The sequence below is a fragment of the Nicotiana attenuata genome, chromosome 11 (assembly GCF_001879085.1).
Source record: "Nicotiana attenuata strain UT chromosome 11, NIATTr2, whole genome shotgun sequence".
Lineage (NCBI taxonomy): Eukaryota > Viridiplantae > Streptophyta > Magnoliopsida > Solanales > Solanaceae > Nicotiana > Nicotiana attenuata.
The window spans coordinates 23,851,003-23,873,062 of record NC_031999.1 but is presented as its reverse complement, the minus strand read 5'-3'; the positions used below and the strand labels follow the sequence as shown (position 1 = coordinate 23,873,062).

Sequence of the window (22,060 nt, the reverse complement as noted above, 5' to 3'; positions counted from 1 at the left end):
CTTCCACAATTAGATATCATGCCTATAGGATATAATGTCTATAACCAGACGTCATCTGCAAGGTTAAAAATCAAATTCAAAATTAGATGTCATGCCCATAAGGTTAATGTTAATATTTTATAGAAATCATGCTTATAGGAATTTCGCTGTGATCAAATAAATCCTGCCTACTCCGCTTCATTAGATACCATGCCTATAGGACCAAATCAACCTTTAATATTAGATACCATGTCTGTAGGGATTAAAATTGGCAACAATAGAGGTTATGTCCATAAAATCTGAAACCAGTTTAGTTAAAAATTAGTTTGACTCGTACTGTGTTAAAATTAGTTACTCCATTCATTAATGAGGTCTAGAAAACATGCCTATAGGATCTAATTTGCTCATTTAAAATTGTTACTGCTTTGCCATTTTTGAATCAGTTATAGATATCATGCTTATAGGGTATCATCAATACACACCTAGGCAAGCCTTAAGTAATAACGATAACATTGAATCCGCCTTTGTTTAATTAGCAACTGCTACAACCAGCAGGCAGGCTTGATTCGGACTTGTTATTTAAGTTATGTCATAAATTGGTCTGCTTCAACAACTAAAACTCCCATGTCTTAGTACTTTGAATTCTGGCCCTAAATGTGTTTTAAGTCATGCTATTTATGTGCCTTACTTGAGGAGGTATATATGAGCCTTCTAGTTGTTTACATGTTTACCCTAATACGCAGTCCTATATGTTTTGCATGTCGCCTTAATCCTTTTACCTTTAAAACCCAAGAGTCAGCCTAAAATCCTCCCTCTCATAGGAATAGTACTCCTAAATCCCTCTGGGACTGATTGGAATGGGACGGGTAATAGCATGCAATAGAGGTCGAGATCAATCCGCGCTTTAATACCTTAACTGGGTGGGAAGGATAGATATGGATATGATGACCGGTGCGCTAATACCATGCGTAGCCCCTCTTTTGAGGAGTGATTACCGGGTATTGCATTGATGTGATCCATATTACAAATAAATCTAGGACCCCCTTTATATTCATTAGCATGTTTAGTTACAACTCTTTCAAAACTTTGATTTATTCTATCACTTACAAATATTTGTGTATTTAAAATCCCCTCTTACTTGAGCCTTGTTTGTTTACTTGTTAATTGCACAAATTCACAAAGAACTATCTGGCCGGGAACCACACTAGTGGATCCTGAGGGGTGCCTAACACCTTCCCCTTGGGATAATTTCAAGCCCTTACCCTATCTCTGGTTATAAAAAAATATAGTTATAATTGAACCCCATAGGTGCCCTAATGCACCTTAAAATCGTTAGGTGGCGACTCTTCAAAATTGCAAACCCCTTTCCCAAAAGGAAAGAGTTGTCCCAATCGAATGTCACAAACCCGATTTTCGCGGAGGAAAAAATGGGAAGTCTGGTTCATATTGGTTCATACTGCAGTATGTTTCAAATTTTTGCTATCTCGTTTCAAACTCAACAACATTTAACATGTAACATAAGATATTATTCGGGAAGCAATAGAATTGCTTGCTGAAAAAGTGTGATATCTCCAATGTTTTTTTCTCTCAATTAATGCAGAGACAAACAACCGCAAGGAGAAGAAACATATAAAAAATTCTTAGATTTTAGAAGAACACTATTCAATTTACTCTATGTTTACCTTTAAATCGGATAACAATTAAATTTGTATGCGGTTTTAAAGATAGATGGATTGATTCAACACAAATAATCAAGAATATTAGACAAACGAGTTAAAGACAAAATGAATATTCAAACTAGTTGTAATGTTACGACCTAGCCCGAACCTAGGTTGAATAGTAGTTTCACCTTCGATTGGACCCTAGGTTCGAACCCAGGTCGAATGAAGAACAATCAGTTAAGTAAGAACTTTTGCAATAGCTAGAAAGCAGAAAATGAATTTGTATTGCCTTGATTTGCGAGTTACAATGTGTCGCTCAAAAGAAAAAACCTCCCCTTTATATAGTAGGAGAGTTTCATCGCCAGGTAAAAATCTTCCTTTCTCATTAATTACTGATCCGTAACCGACATCAAGCGAGAACTGTGTCGTGATATCCGGTCAGGTACGAATATCATGGCCCTTTATCTGTCTTTTAGAACCGTTTTGGGTCTGGGGAGCATCACTTTGTAACGCCCGATGATGAACACATCGTTCTTCTTTCGCAGGTCTCGATATGAAAGGTTCCTGGCCTCGATTTCAGTCTCGTGCTTCCATGCCCTTCTTCCGTTTTCTTCACCGAGAAATTGGGGTAATAACTATCCCTGATTATACCCTTACACAGATAGTCCCCTCGTTTTCTGGAGAGTAGGTTTGCCAAAATGATGAGAAACGATAGATGAACCCCGGTTTCTTCCCTCGTATGTTATACTGAGATGATAGGTAAATCAAAACGTCCCATTAGTCACGTTGTTCTGACTTCGGTCACGTGTCAGTCATCGGCTGGCTATCTTGAATGCAAAACGTCACGCATTGATTGCTTTTTCCCCTATAAAAACCTTAACCCTCTTGACTTTTTCCACTTTCTGATTCTAGACTTTACCTTCAAAAATTCTAATAGCTTTTAACTTCTCCAGATCTTCATACATTATTCATTGAGCCTTTATATTTTCATATTCATCTTCATACATCTTCTTTGAACCTTCATACCAGACCTTTATACCTTCATACCATCTTCAAGTCTCCATATTTTTCTTCAGACCTATGTTTTCCAGATCATAATGGCAAAAACGTCCAAGTTAGTGCCTCAGCAGGCTGTCCCTTCATCTTCCTACCCGGCTAAAGATGCCGAGGTGGCCATTCCCGAGGTGGCTCAAGAGCCTCCCATGAAGAGCTTCATACTCGGGGGCTGCTCTATCAGGGATGATTTTCAAGGTCGAGAAGTTCTCTAGCCAACAAGAGGACGGTTCTAAATGGAGGGTAAGGACGGCTGTTCCCAGGCCCAACGACAATATTACTACTCACTTGAAGGGGTATCTGAGTGTTTACACTTACCCTTCACGCTTGCCCCAGTGGACCCCATAGTCCTTGCTTTCTACAAAAGGTACGAGGTGTGTCTTAGGCAAATCCACTCGTCCTTCTGGAGGATTGTGATCCTTTTACGCCATTTCGTGAACAACACCGAAGCCCCTTGGTTCACCTTCGACCATCTACTCTGCCTATACAACCCCCAAATCTTCCGATGGGGACAGATCAAGCTCGTTCGCCAAGCAGGCAAGGCTCCTTTCTCGAGCATCGACGAGGACCGAGATCGAGGTTGGAAGGGGAGGTTCGTTCGAGTGAAAATCGAAGACCTGATCTCTCCCAATTTTCTGTCGTTCCCTGAGGAGTGGAACGTATCCCGTAAGTATTGTCTTTCTTTAAGTATTCCTTTCTTTTTTATTCTTTTTCACATTGCTTGTGCTTGTAGTCATGCAGTTGTTGCCCAAGTTCCTGATGCAATTCCCCGATTCAAGGAGTGGATCGAGGGGATCTTCAAATAGATTTCATACTCCGAGTGTGCATGGCGAAAGCTTTCGAAGGGCAAATGGGAGGCCCGTTCTCATGGTGAGGTTTTTCCTTGAATAATTATCACCATACTCTCAACTTACATATTCCTAACCTTTTCACTTTTCTTATAGATTTTCCTAATACCACCGAGCTTAGGTTGTTGGATGAGGACGAGGATCTGTCCTCACTTACCGAGCCATCCATTTTGGGGCAGCCCAAGGCTGCCGCGAAGGAGGAGAATAAAAAAAAGAAGAGAAAGTCCTCGGGTTCCCCGGAGTCGAGGCGAAAAAGAAAAAGCGGGTGGCCATCCGAGTCAGGAAACCCAAGAAGAGCACCGAGTCCAGGGTGCCGGACCCCGATGCTCTTTACGGCCTCAGGTACGAGTCCGAAGATGATGACCTTTTCGTCGCTCATGGGTCGACCCTTAATGAGGGGGAGCAGGAGACGGCCGAGAAAAGGAACCATGAGGTCGATCCCCCTCTAACTTGGGAAACAGAGGGAGAGACGGAGGCTATGGCCTCCCAGGAAGCCGCCTCTGCTCCAAAGGAGGCAACGGGTGTTATTGACCTTGCTGAGATGCCCTCATATACTGAGTCCATGCTCGAAGAGGCCCAAGTGGGCGAAGAAAAGTCAAATGAGGGAGTGCAGGGCCTAGACAATGCCCTCTACACGTTTTTCGACGACATGGATATGGTAACACCGGAGGATTTTTTCAGGCTTGGCCACCTAGAGGTCCCGGAGAAGGACGTGCCCTCTAGAGCTGGCGGGCCGAGTTCGAGCCCAAAATTAGTGAAGCAATTTCCTACTTCGAGCGTGGACCCCGAACGCTCTCGGACGATGCCTGGGTCCTGTCTACTCCGGTGGGCGTAGCCAGCTACCTCCGATGCCTGGTTATTGAGGAGGACCGGGCAAAGATGAACGAGGTGGGCATGTCGAGCCACTTCAACTACGCGCAACAAGCACTGAATCGGGTAAAGCGTCAGCCCTTTATACCCTTTTGTCAATCTTATTTTGGTTTTTGACGTCCTCTACTAACTTCATTGCTTTATTCAGGCTTTAGTGCTTCGTCATGAATGCTTCCTCCGGTACCGCTTAGAGATTAGCCAGCTCGAGTTTGAGCTCAAAGAGAAGGTCAGGAAAAAGGACAAATATAGCGCTATTAGTGAGCAATAAGACGAGACTCTTAAAGACCTTCCGATTCTCTAGGCCGAGCTGGAAAAAGCTCAGAATGAGGCCTCAACCCTAAAGCGGGAACACTCTGACCTGGTCGGTACGTAAAGATCTTTGAATCTAAAAACGAGCAGCTAGTTGTGGTGACTAACAACACAACTTCGCAGGTCCAACAGAAGATAGAACTGATCGACCAGCTGCGGGTTGAGATGGACAAGGTCAAGGCCATGACCTAAGTGTGGAAGGGCAAGATGGACCTGCCGGATTCAGAGAAGGAAGCTGCGAAGGTGGAGTTGGAATCGGTCGAGAACCAACTTCGAGTGGCGAAGGACAAAGTTGATAAGTGGTCCCGGCTAAATGATCATCTCCGGTCCTAGCTAAGCTCGATATTCACGGAACGGGATGGTCTCGGAAGAGTTTTTGCGGCAATGAGGTCCAAATTGGATACAACCTTTGTTGATGCCGAGAAAATGGTGGCCTAGTATAAGGGTGATGTGGAGGCAGCCGAGACCCACTAAAGGACGAAGACTGAGTACATAAAGCGGTTATCCCGGAGAGATACCCTCGAAGAGATCCACGCCCGAGAGTTTGACCTATCGGCCTAGATTGAAGAAGCTAGGAGACTTGAGGCCGAAGCAAAGGATCTCTACGAGCCTGAGGATCCCCAAGGCTCTGAGGTTTCGAGGGCTCTGAGGGCTCCAGGGGCTCCAACGGTTCTAGCGATGAGTCGGGCCCCGATGAAGACCAGGCATAGATGCCTTTGTATTTTTCCAGTTTTTTATTTTTCCTTATGTATTTTTTTTTGTTTATTTTATGGCTGTTCTATCGGGCCTTCGTAACCTTTTTGGAATTATATATATACTATTATATAATATAATGATATATAGTATATATATACTATATATATATATATATTATATATTATATTATATAAAATTTCCCTTTCTGGCAATATCTTGTCTTTACTTTTCCAGCATCTCCTTACATTTTCTATTTATGTATTGTTTTTTATGCCTTAGCATAAAGTCGGATGTAGTTCCGGGGCATTTGTTTTTTGGAGGTTCGAATGAAGCCCAACTTTGATGCAACTTTGTTTGCTTATGGCTTCAAACCCTCAGTGAGACTGAAGGTTTTCAAGATGCTTAAGTGTTTTTAGACGATGTTTTTGCCGAGGGTACCCTTTTAGTAGGTTTCAAATTTTTGTAAGGGCCTTATTTTCTGGTTACGGACTTCGGACGTCTCCGAGCCATTTTTAATGTTGCATTAGCGTTTTATATTTGGGCACCGACTAATAGGTTTGGTGCCTTGGGGATTCGGTAGCCCGGGTCTTTCGAATTTTCATCGGGCAATTTTTCCAGAGTAGGGGTAGCTCGTGGGCTCGATAGTCCCGAGCAGGGGTAGCCCGTGGGCTTTAGGATCCGCGATCGAAGAAACAAAAATGCGTAGTAATAAAGTGTAAGGGAAGTGAAAATTTCTTTCATTTCTTAGTATGCAATGTACACGATCGAAAGCACATCAAAACTTGTTCCATGGCTAGAGTGGACTATGTGGGCACGGTTCATACGACCGTTTGGCCCTTACAATGAATTCTAACCACCGAGCCTTAGCTTTTAGCACATAAAGTTTTCTTTTTCCCATGATAAAGACCTTAATCCGAGGGCAATGGCCCCCAGTATTCAAGGTCTAACTCGTGAGGGCTCGGATACTATTGACCTGAAGCAAATGATCATTGACTCCGATTTGAAACCTGTCTTCAAATCTAAGTTAGCATGTTTTATTGTTGCCTCGTTAAAAACCTTTCCAGAAAACCCACTTAGAGAATAAACCAGTTCAAGGGAAAAATAGTAAAACACGTGCTTTTAGACCTAATAGCCACATCTGTCCTTGGTCGATTACCTGCATATGTTAGTCCAATTTATAAGATGATTAAAAAGTATGAGTTCGTACCTTAGCAGTAGTACTGCTTTAAGTGTGTCACGTTCCAATTGTTCGATAGTTGTACGTCGTTTTCCGCTTAGAGTTTATACGGACCTTTGCCTGTTATTCTGACAACTCGATACAGTCCTTCCCAGTTCGATCCCAGCTTCTCTTCGTTCGGGTTCCTGATGTGTAATGTTACTTTCCTCAATTCCAAGTCCCCGACTTAAAAGTGTCGGAGGCTAGTTCTTCAGTTGTAATACCTTACTATTCGCTTTTTCTGGGCGGCAAACCGGACTAGGGCAGCCTCCCGTCTTTCATCCAATAGTTCCATGCTTGTGCACATGGCCTCGCCATTTGTCTCTTCGGTCGCAATAGAATGATAAGGCATTGATAGTATCTTCTTGATCTTGTGATCTTCAAAATATTTATTCAGCTTGCTGCAGACGCATTGGTTTCCATTGTCGAAAATGATCTCGGCCGGTATCTAAAACCAACATATTGTGTGATCCCAGATGAAGTCAATCACTTCTTTCTCCGGGACATTTTCGAATGCTTGAGCCTCGACCATTTGGAAAAATAATCGGTCATGAATAGTATGAATTGTGCTTTACTTGGTGCCCATAGCAGGGGACCGACGATGTCCATTCCTCACTTCATAAATGGCCCCGGGGACAAGATCGATTGGAGCATTTCTCCCAATTGATGGATCATCGGGGCGAGTCTTTGGCAGTCGTCGCATTTCCATATGAAGTCCTTCGTATCTTTCTCCATTTCAGTCCAGTAATAGCCGGCCCTAATTAGTTTCTGAACTAAAGATTTTGTCCCCGAATGTTTCCCGCAAGTGCCTTCGTGAACTTCTCTCATGGCGTATTCGGTCTCTCCCGGTACCAAGCATCTGGCTAGTGGGCCGTCGGAGGTTCTCCTGAACAATGCCCCTTCGACCAAGCAGAATCTGGCCGCCTTGGTGCGCAGGGCTCTCGATTCTTTGAGATCCAAAGGCAATTTTCCGGTCTTCAAGTAGTCTACGTATTTGTTCCTCCAATCCCAAGTTAAACTCGATGAGTTTACTTCTATGTGGCCTTCTTCTATCACCGACTTCATTAGTTGCACTACTGTTCCCGAACCGAATTCATCGGCATCAACCGACAACCCCAAGTTAGCCAGTGCATCAGCCTAGTTGTTCTGATCTCGGGGTACGTGCTCTAGGGTCCATTCCCTGAATTGATGCAGGGTCGCCTGTAATTTTTCCAAGTACCTTTGCGTCCATTCTTCTTTTACTTCGAACATCCCGTTAACTTGATTACCACAAGGAGAGAGTCGCATTTAACTTCGATTACCTTGGCCCCAAGGCTTTTAGCCAATTTTAGACCTACAATCGTCGCCTCATACTCAGCCTCATTGTTAGTCAATTTTACAGTTCTAATAGATTGCCTAATTACATTTCCTGTAGGTGGGTTTAATATGATGCCGAGCCTGGACCCCTTCGGGTTCGAGGAACCGTCCGTGAAAAGGGTCCAGATTCCCGAAATGGTCCCAAGGCTAACAGTAATTCCCTTTCGACTTCGGGTATTTAGGCCGGCGCAAAGTCGACCATGATGTCTTCCAAAATCTGAGATTTTATGGTGGTTAGGGGTTGATACTCGATATGGTACCCGCTAATTTTGACGTCCCACTTAGCCAACCAGCCCGAGAGCTTGAGTTTGTGAATGATGTTCCTTAGTGATTAAGAGGTCACGACACACATGGGGTGGCATTGAAAGTATGATTTTAGCTTTCTGAGGGCGCTTAGCAAGGCGAGCGCCAAATTTTCCAGGTGAGGATACCTTGATTCAGCCTCATCTAGAGTTCTCTGACATAGTAAATAGGAAATTGCATACCTTTTTCTCCCAGACTAAGACTCTACTTACCGCCACCTTGGAAATTGCCAAGTAGAGGTACAGTTGTTCGTCTGCCTTCGCGGTGTGTAGCAGGGGCGGACTCGATAGGTACCGTTTGAGTTCTTCCAAAGCTTGTTGGCATTCTGGGGTCCAAGAAAAGTTATTCTTCTTCTTTAACAATGAGAAGAATCGACCACTTTTTTCCGAGGACCTCGATATGAAGCGGTCCAGGGCAGCTATACGCCCGGTCAGCCTTTGAACGGCCTAGACATTGTCCACCATGGTGATGTCCTCTATGGCATCGATTTTGTCGGGGTTGATCTCGATCCCTCAATGGATACCATGACCCCATGGAATTTTCTCGATCCGACCCCGAATGCGCACTTCTCTAGGTTCAGCTTCATATTGTATTTCTTCAGTATGTCGAAGGTCTCCTGCAAATATTTCAAATAGTCCTCTGCTCCCAGGGACTTGACTAACATGTCGTCAATATAAACTTCCATTCATTTTCTATCTGTTCTTCAAACATCCGGTTTACTAGGGATTGATAGGTGGCACCGACATTCTTTAATCCAAACGGCATTACATTATAATAGTAGGTGCCAAATTTAGTGATGAAGAAAGTCTTCTCTTGATCATCCGGGTCCATCCAAATTTTGTTGTACCCGGAATAGGCATCGAGAAAGTTGAGTATCTCATGCTCGGCTGTCGCGTCAATCATCCAATCGTTGTTAGGCAAAAGGAAAGAATTTTTAGGGCATGCCTTGTTTAGTTTGTTGTACTACACACATTCTTAGCTTATTCCCCTTTTCAGATACTACCACTATGTTAGTTAACCAGTCCAGGTATTTAACTTCCCGGATGGACCCTATTTTAAGGAGTTTGGATACCTCATCCTTGATGAACGCATGCTTGACCTCGGACTGCGGTCTCTTCTTCTGCTTAATCGAATGGAACTTCGGGTCCAAACTCAGCTTATGAGTGGTTACCTCCGGTGGGATCCATGTCATGTCAAGATGGGACCAAGCGTAAAAATCTATGTTAGCTTTATGAAAATCAAAGGGTTTATTCATGAGCTCGGGGGTTAACCCCGTGCCTAGGTATACCATTCGATCCGGTAGGTGTTTGATTAATTTGATTTTCTCCAACTCCTCGACCATCGATTTGGTGGCGTCGGTGTCATCAGGAGCTATGAACGATCTCGGGCCCCCATAATCATCTTCCTCATGTATTCCTCATTCCTCTGGTTTGATCGAGATGGGAATCAGTGATTGTTATTTTGTTTCTTCCTCTGTTAGCTCCATGTTCCTTTACATCTAAACTGCGGGCACTGGGATTACCTCGTCGACTGCAATAATCTCCTTTGCAGACGGCTGCTCTCCCTAGACTACCTTGACTCCTCCCGATGTAGGGAATTTCAACGCCTGGTGCAAGGTCGAGGGTACCACCCTTATGTTGTGAACCCACGGCCTTCCAAATAGAGCGTTATACCTTATGTCCCTTCGATCATGTAGAACATTGTCTCTTGGATTGTCCCAGTAGGGTTATCTCCCCTTTAGTGGTTTTGCATGCCATGTTAAATCCGTTCAACACTCGTACTGTTGGCACTATTTGGTCCTGTAATCCCAACTGCTCTATGACCCTTGATCTAATGATGTTGGCCGAGCTACCTAGATCAATCAACACACGTTTAACTCGAGATTTATTGATAAGTACGGATATTACCAGCGCGTCATTGTGAGGTTGCATGATGCCCTCGCAATCCTCATCGCTAATCAAAATGGTTCCCTCCGGGACATAACCTCGGGTGCATTTTTTCCTCGTGATAGACACTTTGGTGCACTTTATTGTTGGTCCTTGGGGGACATCGACCCCTCTGATGATCATGTTGATGACGTGCTGAGGCTCCTCTTGTTCGGCATGTTCGTTGGCATCACTATTCCTGAAGTTGTTTTTGGCCCGATCAGTCAGAAACTCTCGGAGGTACCCGTTGTTGAATAATCGGGCCACTTCTTCTCTTAGCCGTCGGCAATCCTCAGTCCTTTGACCATAGGTGCCGTGGTAGTTACATATTAAGTTAGGATCTCTTTGGGTAGGGTCGGACTGAAAGGTCGAGGCCACTTGGTCTCTTTGATGCGCCTGATGGCCGACACGATGCTAGAAACATCAATGTTGAAGTTATACTCTGATAACCTCGGTGCTTCCCTGCCCCCGAACAGTCTGTCGAAACTATTTTTTGCTCGTCAGACCTCGGATACTGGGCCCTCGATCACCTCTCTTTTTGTTCCTTGTGGGTTGGTGCCCGGACCTATTTATCCTTCGATCTGTGATGTACGGTTGGTACCGATCCCCCACAGGTCTTGGATCATGATCAACGGCTCTCTTAGGCCTGTCGTCGGCCCTGATGGGATAAACAGACCAGAAGGGGCTCTGAGTTGGTCGTCCTCGACTCTAATCTTAGACTGGTACCTGTTGTGGACGTCGGCCCAAGTTATCGCCAGGTACTCTATGAAATTTTGTTTTAGTTGCTGTGAAGCCAAGGAGCTTCAGGGTTAAGCCCGTGAGTGAATGCCTGAACGGCCCAACCATCTGCAACCGGAGGCAGGTCCATCCATTCCATCTAGAACCTTGACATAAACTCCCTGAGCATCTCGTTATCTCTTTGTTTAACCTTGAAAAGGTCTGACTTTCTGATCTCAACCTTGAAGGTCCCGGCATGGGCCTTCACGAAAGCATGTGCAAGCATAGAAAACGAGTCAATGGAATTTGGTGGTAAGTTGTGATACCATATCATCGCTCATTTGGACAAAGCCTCCCCAAACTTCTATAGTAACACCGACTCGATTTCTTCATCTTCCAAGTCGTTCCCTTTGATGGCGCATGTATAGGAGGTCACATGCTCATTCGGATCCGTGGTGCCGTTATATTTTTGGGATTTCGGGCATACGAAACCTTTTTGGGATCGGCTTCGGTACCGCGCTCGGAAGAAGAGGCTTCTGGATAAATTTCTTGGAATTGGCCCTTTCAATATCGGGGGTGCTCGGGGGATTTGATCGACCCTGGAATTGTATGTTTCCACCTTCTTGTCATTGGCCTCAATTTTCTTCTCACTTGATTCCACCAGATTATTGTTTTCGCCATGATGGCCAGACTCAGCATCAACGTTCAAGTGGGCAGATTGAGAATTTGACATTTTTATGTTGACTAGAAATTAAGACTTTAAAGAACAAGCGTAAAATATAGTGTATTATGGAGATTTGTATCAAATCACCACTATTATCCTTAGCCCCATGGTGGAAGCCAAACTGTTTACCCTTAAATCAGATAACAATTAAACTTGTACGTGGTTTTAAGGATAGGTAGATTTATTCAACACAAATAATCAGGAATATTAGACAAATGAGTTAAAGACAAAATGAATGATCAAACCAGTTGTAATATTATCCTAGGTTGAACAGTAGTTTTGCCCCCCATCGAACCCTTGGTTCGAATCCAGATCGAATGAAGAACAAGCAGTTAAGTAAGAACTTTTGCAATAGCTAGAAAGCAAAAAATAAATTTGTATTGCCTTGATTTGCGTGTTACAATGTGTCGCTCAAACAAAAAAACCTCTCATTTATATAGTAGGAGACTTTCATCCCTAGTACAAGTCTAAAAAAAGGTAAAAATCTTCTTTTCTCGTTAATAACTGATCCGTATCCGACATCGAGCGAGATCTATGCCGTGATATCCGGTCAGGTACAAATATCACGGCCCTTTATCCGTCGTGTGTAACCGTTTACCATGTTTTTCGAGGTTTTAGAACCCGTTCTGGGTCCGGGAAGCGTCCCTTTATCACGCCCGATGATGAACACATTGTTCTTCTTTCGTAGTTCTCGATATGAAAGGTTCCCAACCTCGATTTCAGTCTCGTACGTTCATGCGCTTCTTCTGTTTTCTTCACCGGGAATCGGGGTATGTTTTATCCCCGATTTTACCCGTATACACTCGAGCAACCTTTTTTAATGAAAGAGCAGAAGAATATCTGTATAAATTTTCAAGTGGAGTAATATTTAATCGCTTTTGCCCAACTATCTTAGCCAGTAGAATTGGAATTATGGAATCTAATCCTTAGCTAGGTGATCCACTTGCTGATGATATTATAAAAGACAAGAAAGGGACTTTGCAAGATCTGATTACAAGTATGTCCTTTCTACATATTCTCCCTCCTCCTCTTCCCATTTGCTGGCTACTTAAGCACAAGAATATGTGTACATCCCCTCAAAGAAAAAGAATAAATATTGCAGAAAAGAAAACCTTTCTCTTCCAGCTTATAAGGAGCTAGTTTAGCACTCTCTTTCCCATATCATCTCAGTCTTTTTGTTTTTTGACTTAAATTACTTATCTGTGATGGGTTCATGGACAACAAAGCAAAACAAGAGATTTGAGGAGGCGTTGGCATTATATGACAGGGATACTCCGGATCGCTGGCATAACATTGCGAGGAATGTTGGAGGGAAATCAGCAGAGGAAGTGAGGAGACACTATGAGCTACTTCTCAAGGATATTATGCAAATAGAAAATGACCAAATACCTTTGCCCAAATACAAGCCTGCTCTAACCAATGTTAGAGGTTATGCTAATGAACAGAGGTACTGTATAATCTCTGCCCCTAAGGCTAAACATGATTTCCTCATTGAATTAAGTGTACTGTAAATCAGACACCTATAGTCTAAGGAAAGACAGGAAACTGTCAACTTCACGTATATGCTTATACTATTTGATTTGCAGATATCTTAGTGAAGGATGCAATTTTACCGGCCTTTTAACGTCTATTGAGCTTCCAACTGATAACATGAAATCTATTCCTACTTGCTTAAGATCACATGCATATGGTCCTATATATACATCTTAATCTTGGACCAATACATTATACTACTCCCTCCGTTCCAATTTATGTGAATCTGTTTGACTGGACATCGATTCCAAGAATAAATGAAAACTTTTGGAATTTGTGCTCCTTAACAAGTTAAAAAAGGACCCACAGTATTTGTGTGGTTATAAAAGCTTCTCATTAAGGGTAGAAATGTAAATTAAAGCAAAATTATTTCCAAATTTAGAAAGTGGTCATTTTTTTTAGAACGGACCAAAAAGAAAATAGATTCACATAAACTGGAACGGAGGAAGTACAAAACACCCTAGTTTCACAATTTTTTCTATCACCAAATGATGCTCCAAATATTTTATTGGCTTCTTACATTCCTTGATAACCCTTTAAGCAACTATAGTCTCTTCACAAGAAGATGATTTTAGGAGTGTTTACACGGAATAGATATGTTTGAGTGTTATACACTGCCAATAAAAAAAAAAATTTAGACAATTAGGTTACCTAGCTTAGAAAATTCATATAAGCCTTAATTGATAGTATATAACCTGATAAAAATATTAACTAACCAGCTAAAGCTATCATAAGTTTAATTTCACTAAAATATATATATAATATGAAAATCTTTACACTGTATCGGCATGTTTTTAGGTCGGTGCCCCTTTTTTCTTCAAAACTCAATCCTGTCTCCTTGGAAGGATGATGATTTGGACATCCACATGCAATAAGTCCTGCCTGTCACATTTATATTTAGCTTATTATAAAAAGCATATTATCTTACATTTCTTAATTAGCACAAGTAGGCTATATATATATCTCTATTCATGCTGCCCCTTTTTCTCTGCAATGCAATGTAAGAAGATGACAAAAGCATGAGGAATAAGCAGGGTTATTAATTTCTGATCCATTTGGCAGAAATTCTGAACGCAAGTTGATAATATTCTACTGCCTTAGGCCATTAGTTAAAAGTTTTCTTCAATTAAATAAAGTATTAGTCTTTTTAATAATTAAATGATGTTGATCTACTCATCCTAATTTTTTTTTTCTTTTTTTATTGAACAGGCTTCTGAAGAATCTAAAGCTACAGTGAGGAGAAACCTGCAACGATGCTCAACAGTTCTGTACAAAATTCAATATGCAAAAAAAAAAAAAAAAAAAAAAAAAAAAAAAAAAAGGGAGCAGCATAATTAGCAAATTCATCTCTAAAGTGATTTGCATCTTACTTTTAGTCCTCCTAGCCTGATGTTTCTTTTCTATACCCAGTTTATGAAGAGATCAAAATGTACTACTATCTTCGTGTGTGTTTTTGTTTAGTCCAAAATATGTTTCCTTTTCTACTTCTCCTTGCTAATACGTTTATCTTTCGGCCGCCAGACAACTAACCAAAACAGAGGGACACTTTCACTTTCCTTGCCTTTTTCTTATTCTAATTGAATCCTACCTAAAGGAATAATTTAACTACGAAATTTTATGACTTAACGTAACTAGAATTAAAGCATATATATTTGAAGAACATTGCTTCCAGACACCATGTCTTAAATAAGAGAAGAAAATCCTGACCATTCATTTAGTGATTGACCGATCCCTTCACTCCAATTGCCACGATAAAAAATGTAAAACTGGTAATAATAATCAAGGTGTGTGATCTTGCATGGGTTGCATATTACATTTTAAAAACATTAAAATGTTATGACCTCATATATGGATTACTGGGTCGAAGGGCACGAAAATCCGTTTGCAAACCGAAAAAGCAGAATGGAGATGCGGGGTATCGATCCCCGTACCTCTCGCATGCTAAGCGAGCGCTCTACCATCTGAGCTACATCCCCATGGCTGGCAGTGTCATTCTTATGGTTTTATAAATGTGTAAAATTTAAAGAACATTGAGAAAATGTTAAACTTTGAAGTTTCAACGGATATCAGACTCAAATCCATGAATACTAAGATGAGTTGGACAAGAGTGTGGTGTATAAACTTATTTTTTATTCTAACTCCAAATACTTAAGGATGGAATTTCACCAATATGTGATAAGCAAAGGAGATAAAACGTGGATTCATGATTTATACTAGATGTAGGTTCGTTCTTTACTAATTTTATACTCAACTCATTGTACTTCTAAAATTATGGGTTCAGAATTAACATATGTTGAAATTTTGGTAGGATTTCATGTAGGGGCGGATCTAGAATTTTTATTACACGGGTCCACCACTAAAAGAAGTGAAAAATAAAATTATTAAGTGAGAATTGATCCCTATTCCTCTAGGTAAATAACTTGGCATTCAGCCTCACCATTTAGTTTTTTTGGAGCATGGGTGCCAGTAGGTAATATTTGATCAATTTTAAAAAATATATTCATAAAATACCTAGTTCGGCGGAGAGACCATTGGTTCACGTGCTCCATGTACTGGGGCTATAGATCCACCCAGTGGCGAAGCCACATGGTCACAAGGGTGGTCAACTGACCACCCTTCGTCGAAATATTGCACTGTGTATATAAGTAAAATATTACGTTTTAGAGGTATATAACACATATTGAACATCCTTTGTCGAGAACTGTTTTTTCACTTCTTTCAAATTTGAATACCCTTGGAAAATTCCTAGTTTCGTTGCTGGATCCACCCCTGATTTAGCACATGTTAGAAACTGAGCGTCCACCAAACTGCATAGAGAACCGGGTCCTCTATGAGTTTCCACTGAAAATACTGAGGAACCAAACTGTATAGCGATCTGGTCCTATATCAGTTTCGTACAGTGCTAACTGCGGAACCAGTACGTAGATGAGACACACGATAAGTTCCCACTGTATAGAGAACTAGATTCTCTAGCAGTTCCTACTGTAAGCAACAGACTGTGCAACCAATCAGTACAGGGAATCAGGTTCTCTAATTGTTACCACAGTAGCTCGGCAGTAAGTAAAGAACACAGAGGATTTTTTTGTGAAAAAATCCCAACTCAAGGGGACAAAAACCATGACCTACACTTGTAGGCTTTCAACTTCACTAACTTGTAAAAACCTATTACAAGCCACTTTGCAATAACCCTATTACAAAGACTTCAACTAACTTGTGGTACTCTTACCACAAGCCACTTTGTGACTCCCTAGTTACAAAGGATTTTACTAACTTGTGATGCTCTCACCACAAGCCCCTTTGTCACTCTACAGTTACAAAGGCTTTTGACACTCTAACTTGTAATAACCCTATTACAAGCCACTTTGTAATAACTCTATTACAAAGGCTTTACAACTCGACTAACTCTAGCCAAGACACAAACTTGGAGGGTTTGTGATTTTGGGTTTCCTAAAACAGCTTCTAAGAAAGCAAGATAGGAGTTNACTACAAAAAACCTAAGGACTTAAGACATCTTCAATCTTGGATCCGGTCCTTGAGGTTGAAGCAGCTTTATTCTTGAGAGAGATTGTTGTAAGCACTTGAGAGAGGATTTTCGTTTTCTGTATTTGCAAGTGTTGAACCAGAATCTTGTGCCTTGCATGAGGTTTATACTACACAAGACATTACCTTAGTGATGTCAATTCACAATGGTGATGTCCAATCTCAATGGAAAGTGACTGTTGCATGCACTGTTGCAGGCAGTCACTTTTTGCAGTTGCTTTCCAGCTGTGCAGTTGACTTATACTTCTGTCAGGGGAACACCAAGGTATCAGGTCCCTAATCTAGTTCCTGTGAATCTAAAGCACACTGCGCAGATTATCTTGAGTCGATTAACTTGAATGATTGTACCAGGCATGCTTCAGGTCCTTTATCTGGTTCTCTCATGAAGTAAGTTGTTTTACCTTCCTTGATGGTATTTATACGTGAAGTTGTTTTACCTTCCTTGATGGTATTTATACGTGTGTGACATCACTTACAATGATGTAAGCAAGGTAGGTAAAAAGCTTTCCATAGAAAGTTGACTGCTGCACTGCTCCTGTGCAGTAGCGTGTGCAGGCAGTAACTTTCCTGCTAGAGAGTTGACTTCATACAGTCTCCTCGGGAACTGGTAGGGACGTGTTTCCTCAGTTGTTCCTTCCTCTCTGAAGAGTTGAGTTATATCCCACGCTGGATCCCAACCTCGAACTTTGTGATCTCATGGTCTTGTAGATGTGTAACATGTTCCGTATCTGGTTCTGGATGGTAAGTTTGTTAGATTATCAAAACATAAAGTAAAGTACTTATTCCCAAGGTACTTGTAACCTATCAACACACCATGTACACACACAAACACAGACATTCCACGTCAAAAAGATTAGATTAAGATGAAACCATTGTATAAGTGGGCATTTGGACATAAGAATTGTAAAATTTCAAAAAAAAAAAGTGAATTTTTTTCTCAAGTAAAAGTGGTACTCCCCTCGTTTCAAATTAAATGACGTAGTTTGACTCGGCACGGGGTTTAAGGAAAAAGAGAAAGACTTTTGAAATTTGTGGTCTTAAAAGCTTAAGGGGTAAAACTTTGTGGGGCCATGACTTTTGTGTGGTTATAAAAGCTTCTCATTAAGGATAAAATGGGTAAAATGAGGAGCTTAAAGTTGAATAATTTTTAAATTTAGAAATGTGTCATTTATTTTGGAACAGACTAAAAAGGAAAGTACCTCATTTAATATGAAACAGAGGGGAGTATTTGAGAATTAGAGTTGTGTTTGGACATAAATATAATTTTGGGTTGATTTTGAAGTTTTGTGAGTGATCTGAGTGAAAATTTTGAAAAATAGCTCTTTGGAGTTTTTCAAATTTTCGAGAAATGCCAAAATTCATTTTCAAGTGAAAATTGAAAATTTTATGGCCAAACACTGATTTCGAAAAAAAATTCGAAAAAAGGTGAAAAAATTCTTTTGTCCAAACGGGCTCTAAGAGTTGCAAAATAAGAGAGAGATTGAGACAGAGAGATATAAATTTGGTTAGATGCGAACTATGTTTTATTGTAAAAACTCCAAATATAAAGATGACGACACATATAATATTGTCTCAGTAAAAAAGTTAGAGGCTACAAGATATTATCCATATGATGATTATCGCTTTTATCCATATAAATCAGCAGAGTACGTTGATATATCAGTTTTATGCATTAGGGGTGCTATTCTCTTAATTAGTCTGTGAAAGAGGTAGCAAAAAGTCTGTTATACTATTTTGTATACTAGTCTCTCTATACGTAAATTTCATATTAATTTTTGGAATATATATAGTAAAAATTACTTAATGCAATATATTTGAAAATATTTAATTTAATTTAATTATAAATTTAAATATACCAAAAGCTAGCATTCTCGTGTAATCTTAAGATCTTTACGAAATTTAATGACTTAACGTAACTAGAATTAACTACGAAATTTTATGACTTAACGTAACTAGAATTAAAGCATATATATTAGAACAACATTGCTTCCACAAACCATGTCTTAAATAAAAGAAGAAAATCATGACCGTTCATTTAGTGATTGACCGATCCCTTCACTCCAATTGCCACGACAAAAAATGTAAAACTGGTAATAATAATCAAGATGTGTGATCATGCATGGGCTGCATATTACATTTTAATGTTTATGACCTCATATATGGATTACTGGGTCGAAGGGCACGAAAATCCGTTTGCAAACCGAAAAAGCAGAATGGAGATGCGGGGTATCGATCCCCGTACCTCTCGCATGCTAAGCGAGCGCTCTACCATCTGAGCTACATCCCCTTCGCTGGCAGTGTCATTCTTATGATTTTACAGATTGGTCCTTCGACCTTCGTTTGATTCCGACGGCTGGCATAGATCTTCATGGCGGGTGTTCTGGTGTTAACAAGTTCGGAAAGAAGGGCTTCGAAGAGCCGCTAAATAATGAGGTTCGGCATCTGCTTGTGTACAATTTAAAAGAAATTCCAGATAGTAAGGGAAAATGTTGAACTTTGAAGTTTCAACAGATATCAGACTCAAATCCATGAATACTTCAAAATGGGCTTAGGCAACTTAGCCCGCTATTTGGGTAGGGTTAATTGTGTCACACCTCCTTTTTACCCGAGGGGGATATAAGGGAGTTTTTCCAATTTAAGTGACATAATCGAAACGGGATTATTATTCAAATTCAGAGTCGCCACTTGGGATAATTTATGGTGTCCCAAGTCACCGGTTTATTCTAAATCCCAAATCGAGGAAAATTGACTCTATTTTACAGTCCGCGAAATACAGAAATCCGGGTAAGGAATTCCGTCAACCAGAGAGAATGTGTTAGGCATTCCCGGGTTCCGTGGTTTTAGCACAGTCGCTCAATTATTAATAATTAACCTAATTATCTGATTTAATACATATTTGAAACCTATTATCCATTTTAACTTTCTAACCGCTTTTAATTATTTTTAAACAATTATGAGATTTGGTTGAACAAGTCGCGATGTCGCGCACTCATTGGTTTTTCTACATATTGCGAATCGCGTCACGGGAATCGTACCCACGAGTTACAACATATTTATTTTATTATTATTTCGAAGTTCTGGTCGAGTCGCGTGAAACGCGCACTCGAATTGGGAATTATGTATCGTGACTATGACACGGGAACCGTACCCATAATCACGATGTTTTATTTAATTAACATGCCTAAAGCAACTACGCATATATGAATTATTGTCCAAACTAATTTGAGATTATTGTGAGGCCATTGATTATGAAATTTAACCTATTAAAGGAAAGCATTTGGAAAGAGGTAGTGCGATTGAATCAATAAAATTGATTAGTACCTAGAATTTAGCATCTCCAACTAAAAAAACAATTCCCTACCAACATCTGTTATACCCAAACAAGTAACAATCATAATCTGTTGATCCAAGAGAATGCCATTCCGGACAATGTCTGAATCACCATTCATCCAATAGTACTGAAGAACACCTAAAATCTTATGAACATTCTTTTATATATTAATACAGGCAAGAACTACATCTATTTTCTAGTCCTCCTCTGGGCACCCTTTTCGGCCTCTAAAGCAAAATGTTATTGCTTCACCTTTGCATATTTTTAAGTGTGAATACTTCAAAAATCCATTTATAACATAACTAATCCAATTAATATTATTATCATCTCCTTACAGTATGCCAATTTTCCAACCAAGGGTTGCAAAACATGGTTTGAACACTATTTTTAATCAAATAGCAATCGCAACATCATAAAAATCAACAGTAAGGAACTTATCAAAAATAAAATTTTCCATAACATGTACTCCTAATAAAGTAGTAAAACAAAACCTCTAGACATTTCAAAAATACTTACTGCTGATGAATGAAGTGACTAAAGACAATGAGAATAGCATGTCTTCAAGCTTAAATTTTCTCGACCTCGTCGGCGACCTCACTCACTGGACTCAAGTGACTCAAACGGAACCACCGCAGGGAAGCAAGTGTCGAGTTTTTTCCTCATGACAAAAATCAGATTCTAGACATTCGGAAATTGGGAGAATCGAAGGTATTTTCCAATTTTTGAGAAAGAAGGTGATGATTCTCTAGAAAGAAGGTATTATATACTGCCTTATATAATTTCTTGTAAATATATTATTGAATTGTGACTTAAATCTTATTATTCAAATTTAAACACAAAAAAAAAATTGCAAAAGAAATATTCAAGGAAATGCCTTATAATTTTTATTATTACGATATTAACAAAAATGGCAATATCTTTCTTAGTCTTCCTCCCCCCAATGGAATGAGCATAACAAGGTGCTAATACCACCATTAAAAGGAAAAAAAAACTAATGAAGATGTACCAAAATACAAGTTACATATTAGTCTACATATTATCTCTAACAAATTTCATAAATCCTTCAAGGTTCGGAGGAATTTCCGTTGGTGGTGGCGGAAAAGAAGCTTGTTCATCACCGCTTCCGGGCGAAGCAGCATCCTCCGCAAGTTCTGCTAGCATTTCTTCATAAGCTTCGTCTATCTCCGATTGTGATACGGCAAGTCCAAAATTTCTTCTTTCCGAACGAATCCAATCTCTGAAGAGTACTGGTTTTTCCAAGCTCTCCCTCATAGACGCTCTATGATCACCGATTTGAAGTCTCGCTTGACTGAAAGCGCTCTCTGATGCCACTGTTAAAGCTTGAACACATAAAATATCTCGAGCCATCCTGGAAAGAAGCGGAAAGTGTTTTTCTTTGTCCTTCCACCATTCCAAAACATCAAAGGTGCCGTTTGGATTCTCTTTTTCAAGTCCCTACGACAAATAAACTTGAAGCTCATTTAGTTGTGAAGTATCACCAATATTATCACCTTGAGAACCCCTGAACTCCGTCCAAGAACTAAGTGCTTTTAGGCCCGCAGTTCTTTTAGATGATTGCGAACTAGACGAAGTAGGAGTTGGAACATTTGGTCTAGCATGATCTAAGGCAAGTTGATAAGCATTATAAATTGTTTGGGCATTTATTTTAATTGAGGCTTTTGCATCTGCAAGTGTAGCAAATTCCTCATCTGAAAGATCTAAAGCCTTATAAATATTTGAATACCAGAAGTGAGGACCTCCTAATTTCAGGGTAGGATTTAACATGGAAGCAACACCATAAATAGGGGGATAGGAAAAAATTATTTTTTAAACTTATCTTTCATAGAATCAATAGCAAGTTGATAAATTACCCCACCCTCTGAAAATTGAACAAACAAATCACAGAGTGCTGCAATATAAACTAAACAGTTTAAAATAGTAGGATAATATTGCCCAGACAATTCATTTGTAGAAATATGAAATTGTTCTAAAAAATCTA

General features: G+C 40.3%; 1 protein-coding gene and 2 non-coding genes across 3 annotated transcripts; 1 reads left to right on the top strand and 2 right to left on the bottom strand.

The window, feature by feature from the left end:
• LOC109235001 (protein RADIALIS-like 5) lies at positions 12,681 to 14,674 on the top strand. The gene is made up of 2 exons (XM_019401022.1): positions 12,681 to 13,104; positions 14,400 to 14,674. The coding sequence occupies exons 1-2, from the start codon at positions 12,863 to 12,865 to the stop codon at positions 14,425 to 14,427; spliced, it is 270 nt and encodes an 89-aa protein (XP_019256567.1). The 5' UTR covers positions 12,681 to 12,862; the 3' UTR covers positions 14,428 to 14,674.
• Positions 15,094 to 15,166, bottom strand: TRNAA-AGC. The gene has a single exon. It is a non-coding gene; the product is annotated as a tRNA-Ala (tRNA).
• Positions 18,945 to 19,017, bottom strand: TRNAA-AGC. The gene has a single exon. It is a non-coding gene; the product is annotated as a tRNA-Ala (tRNA).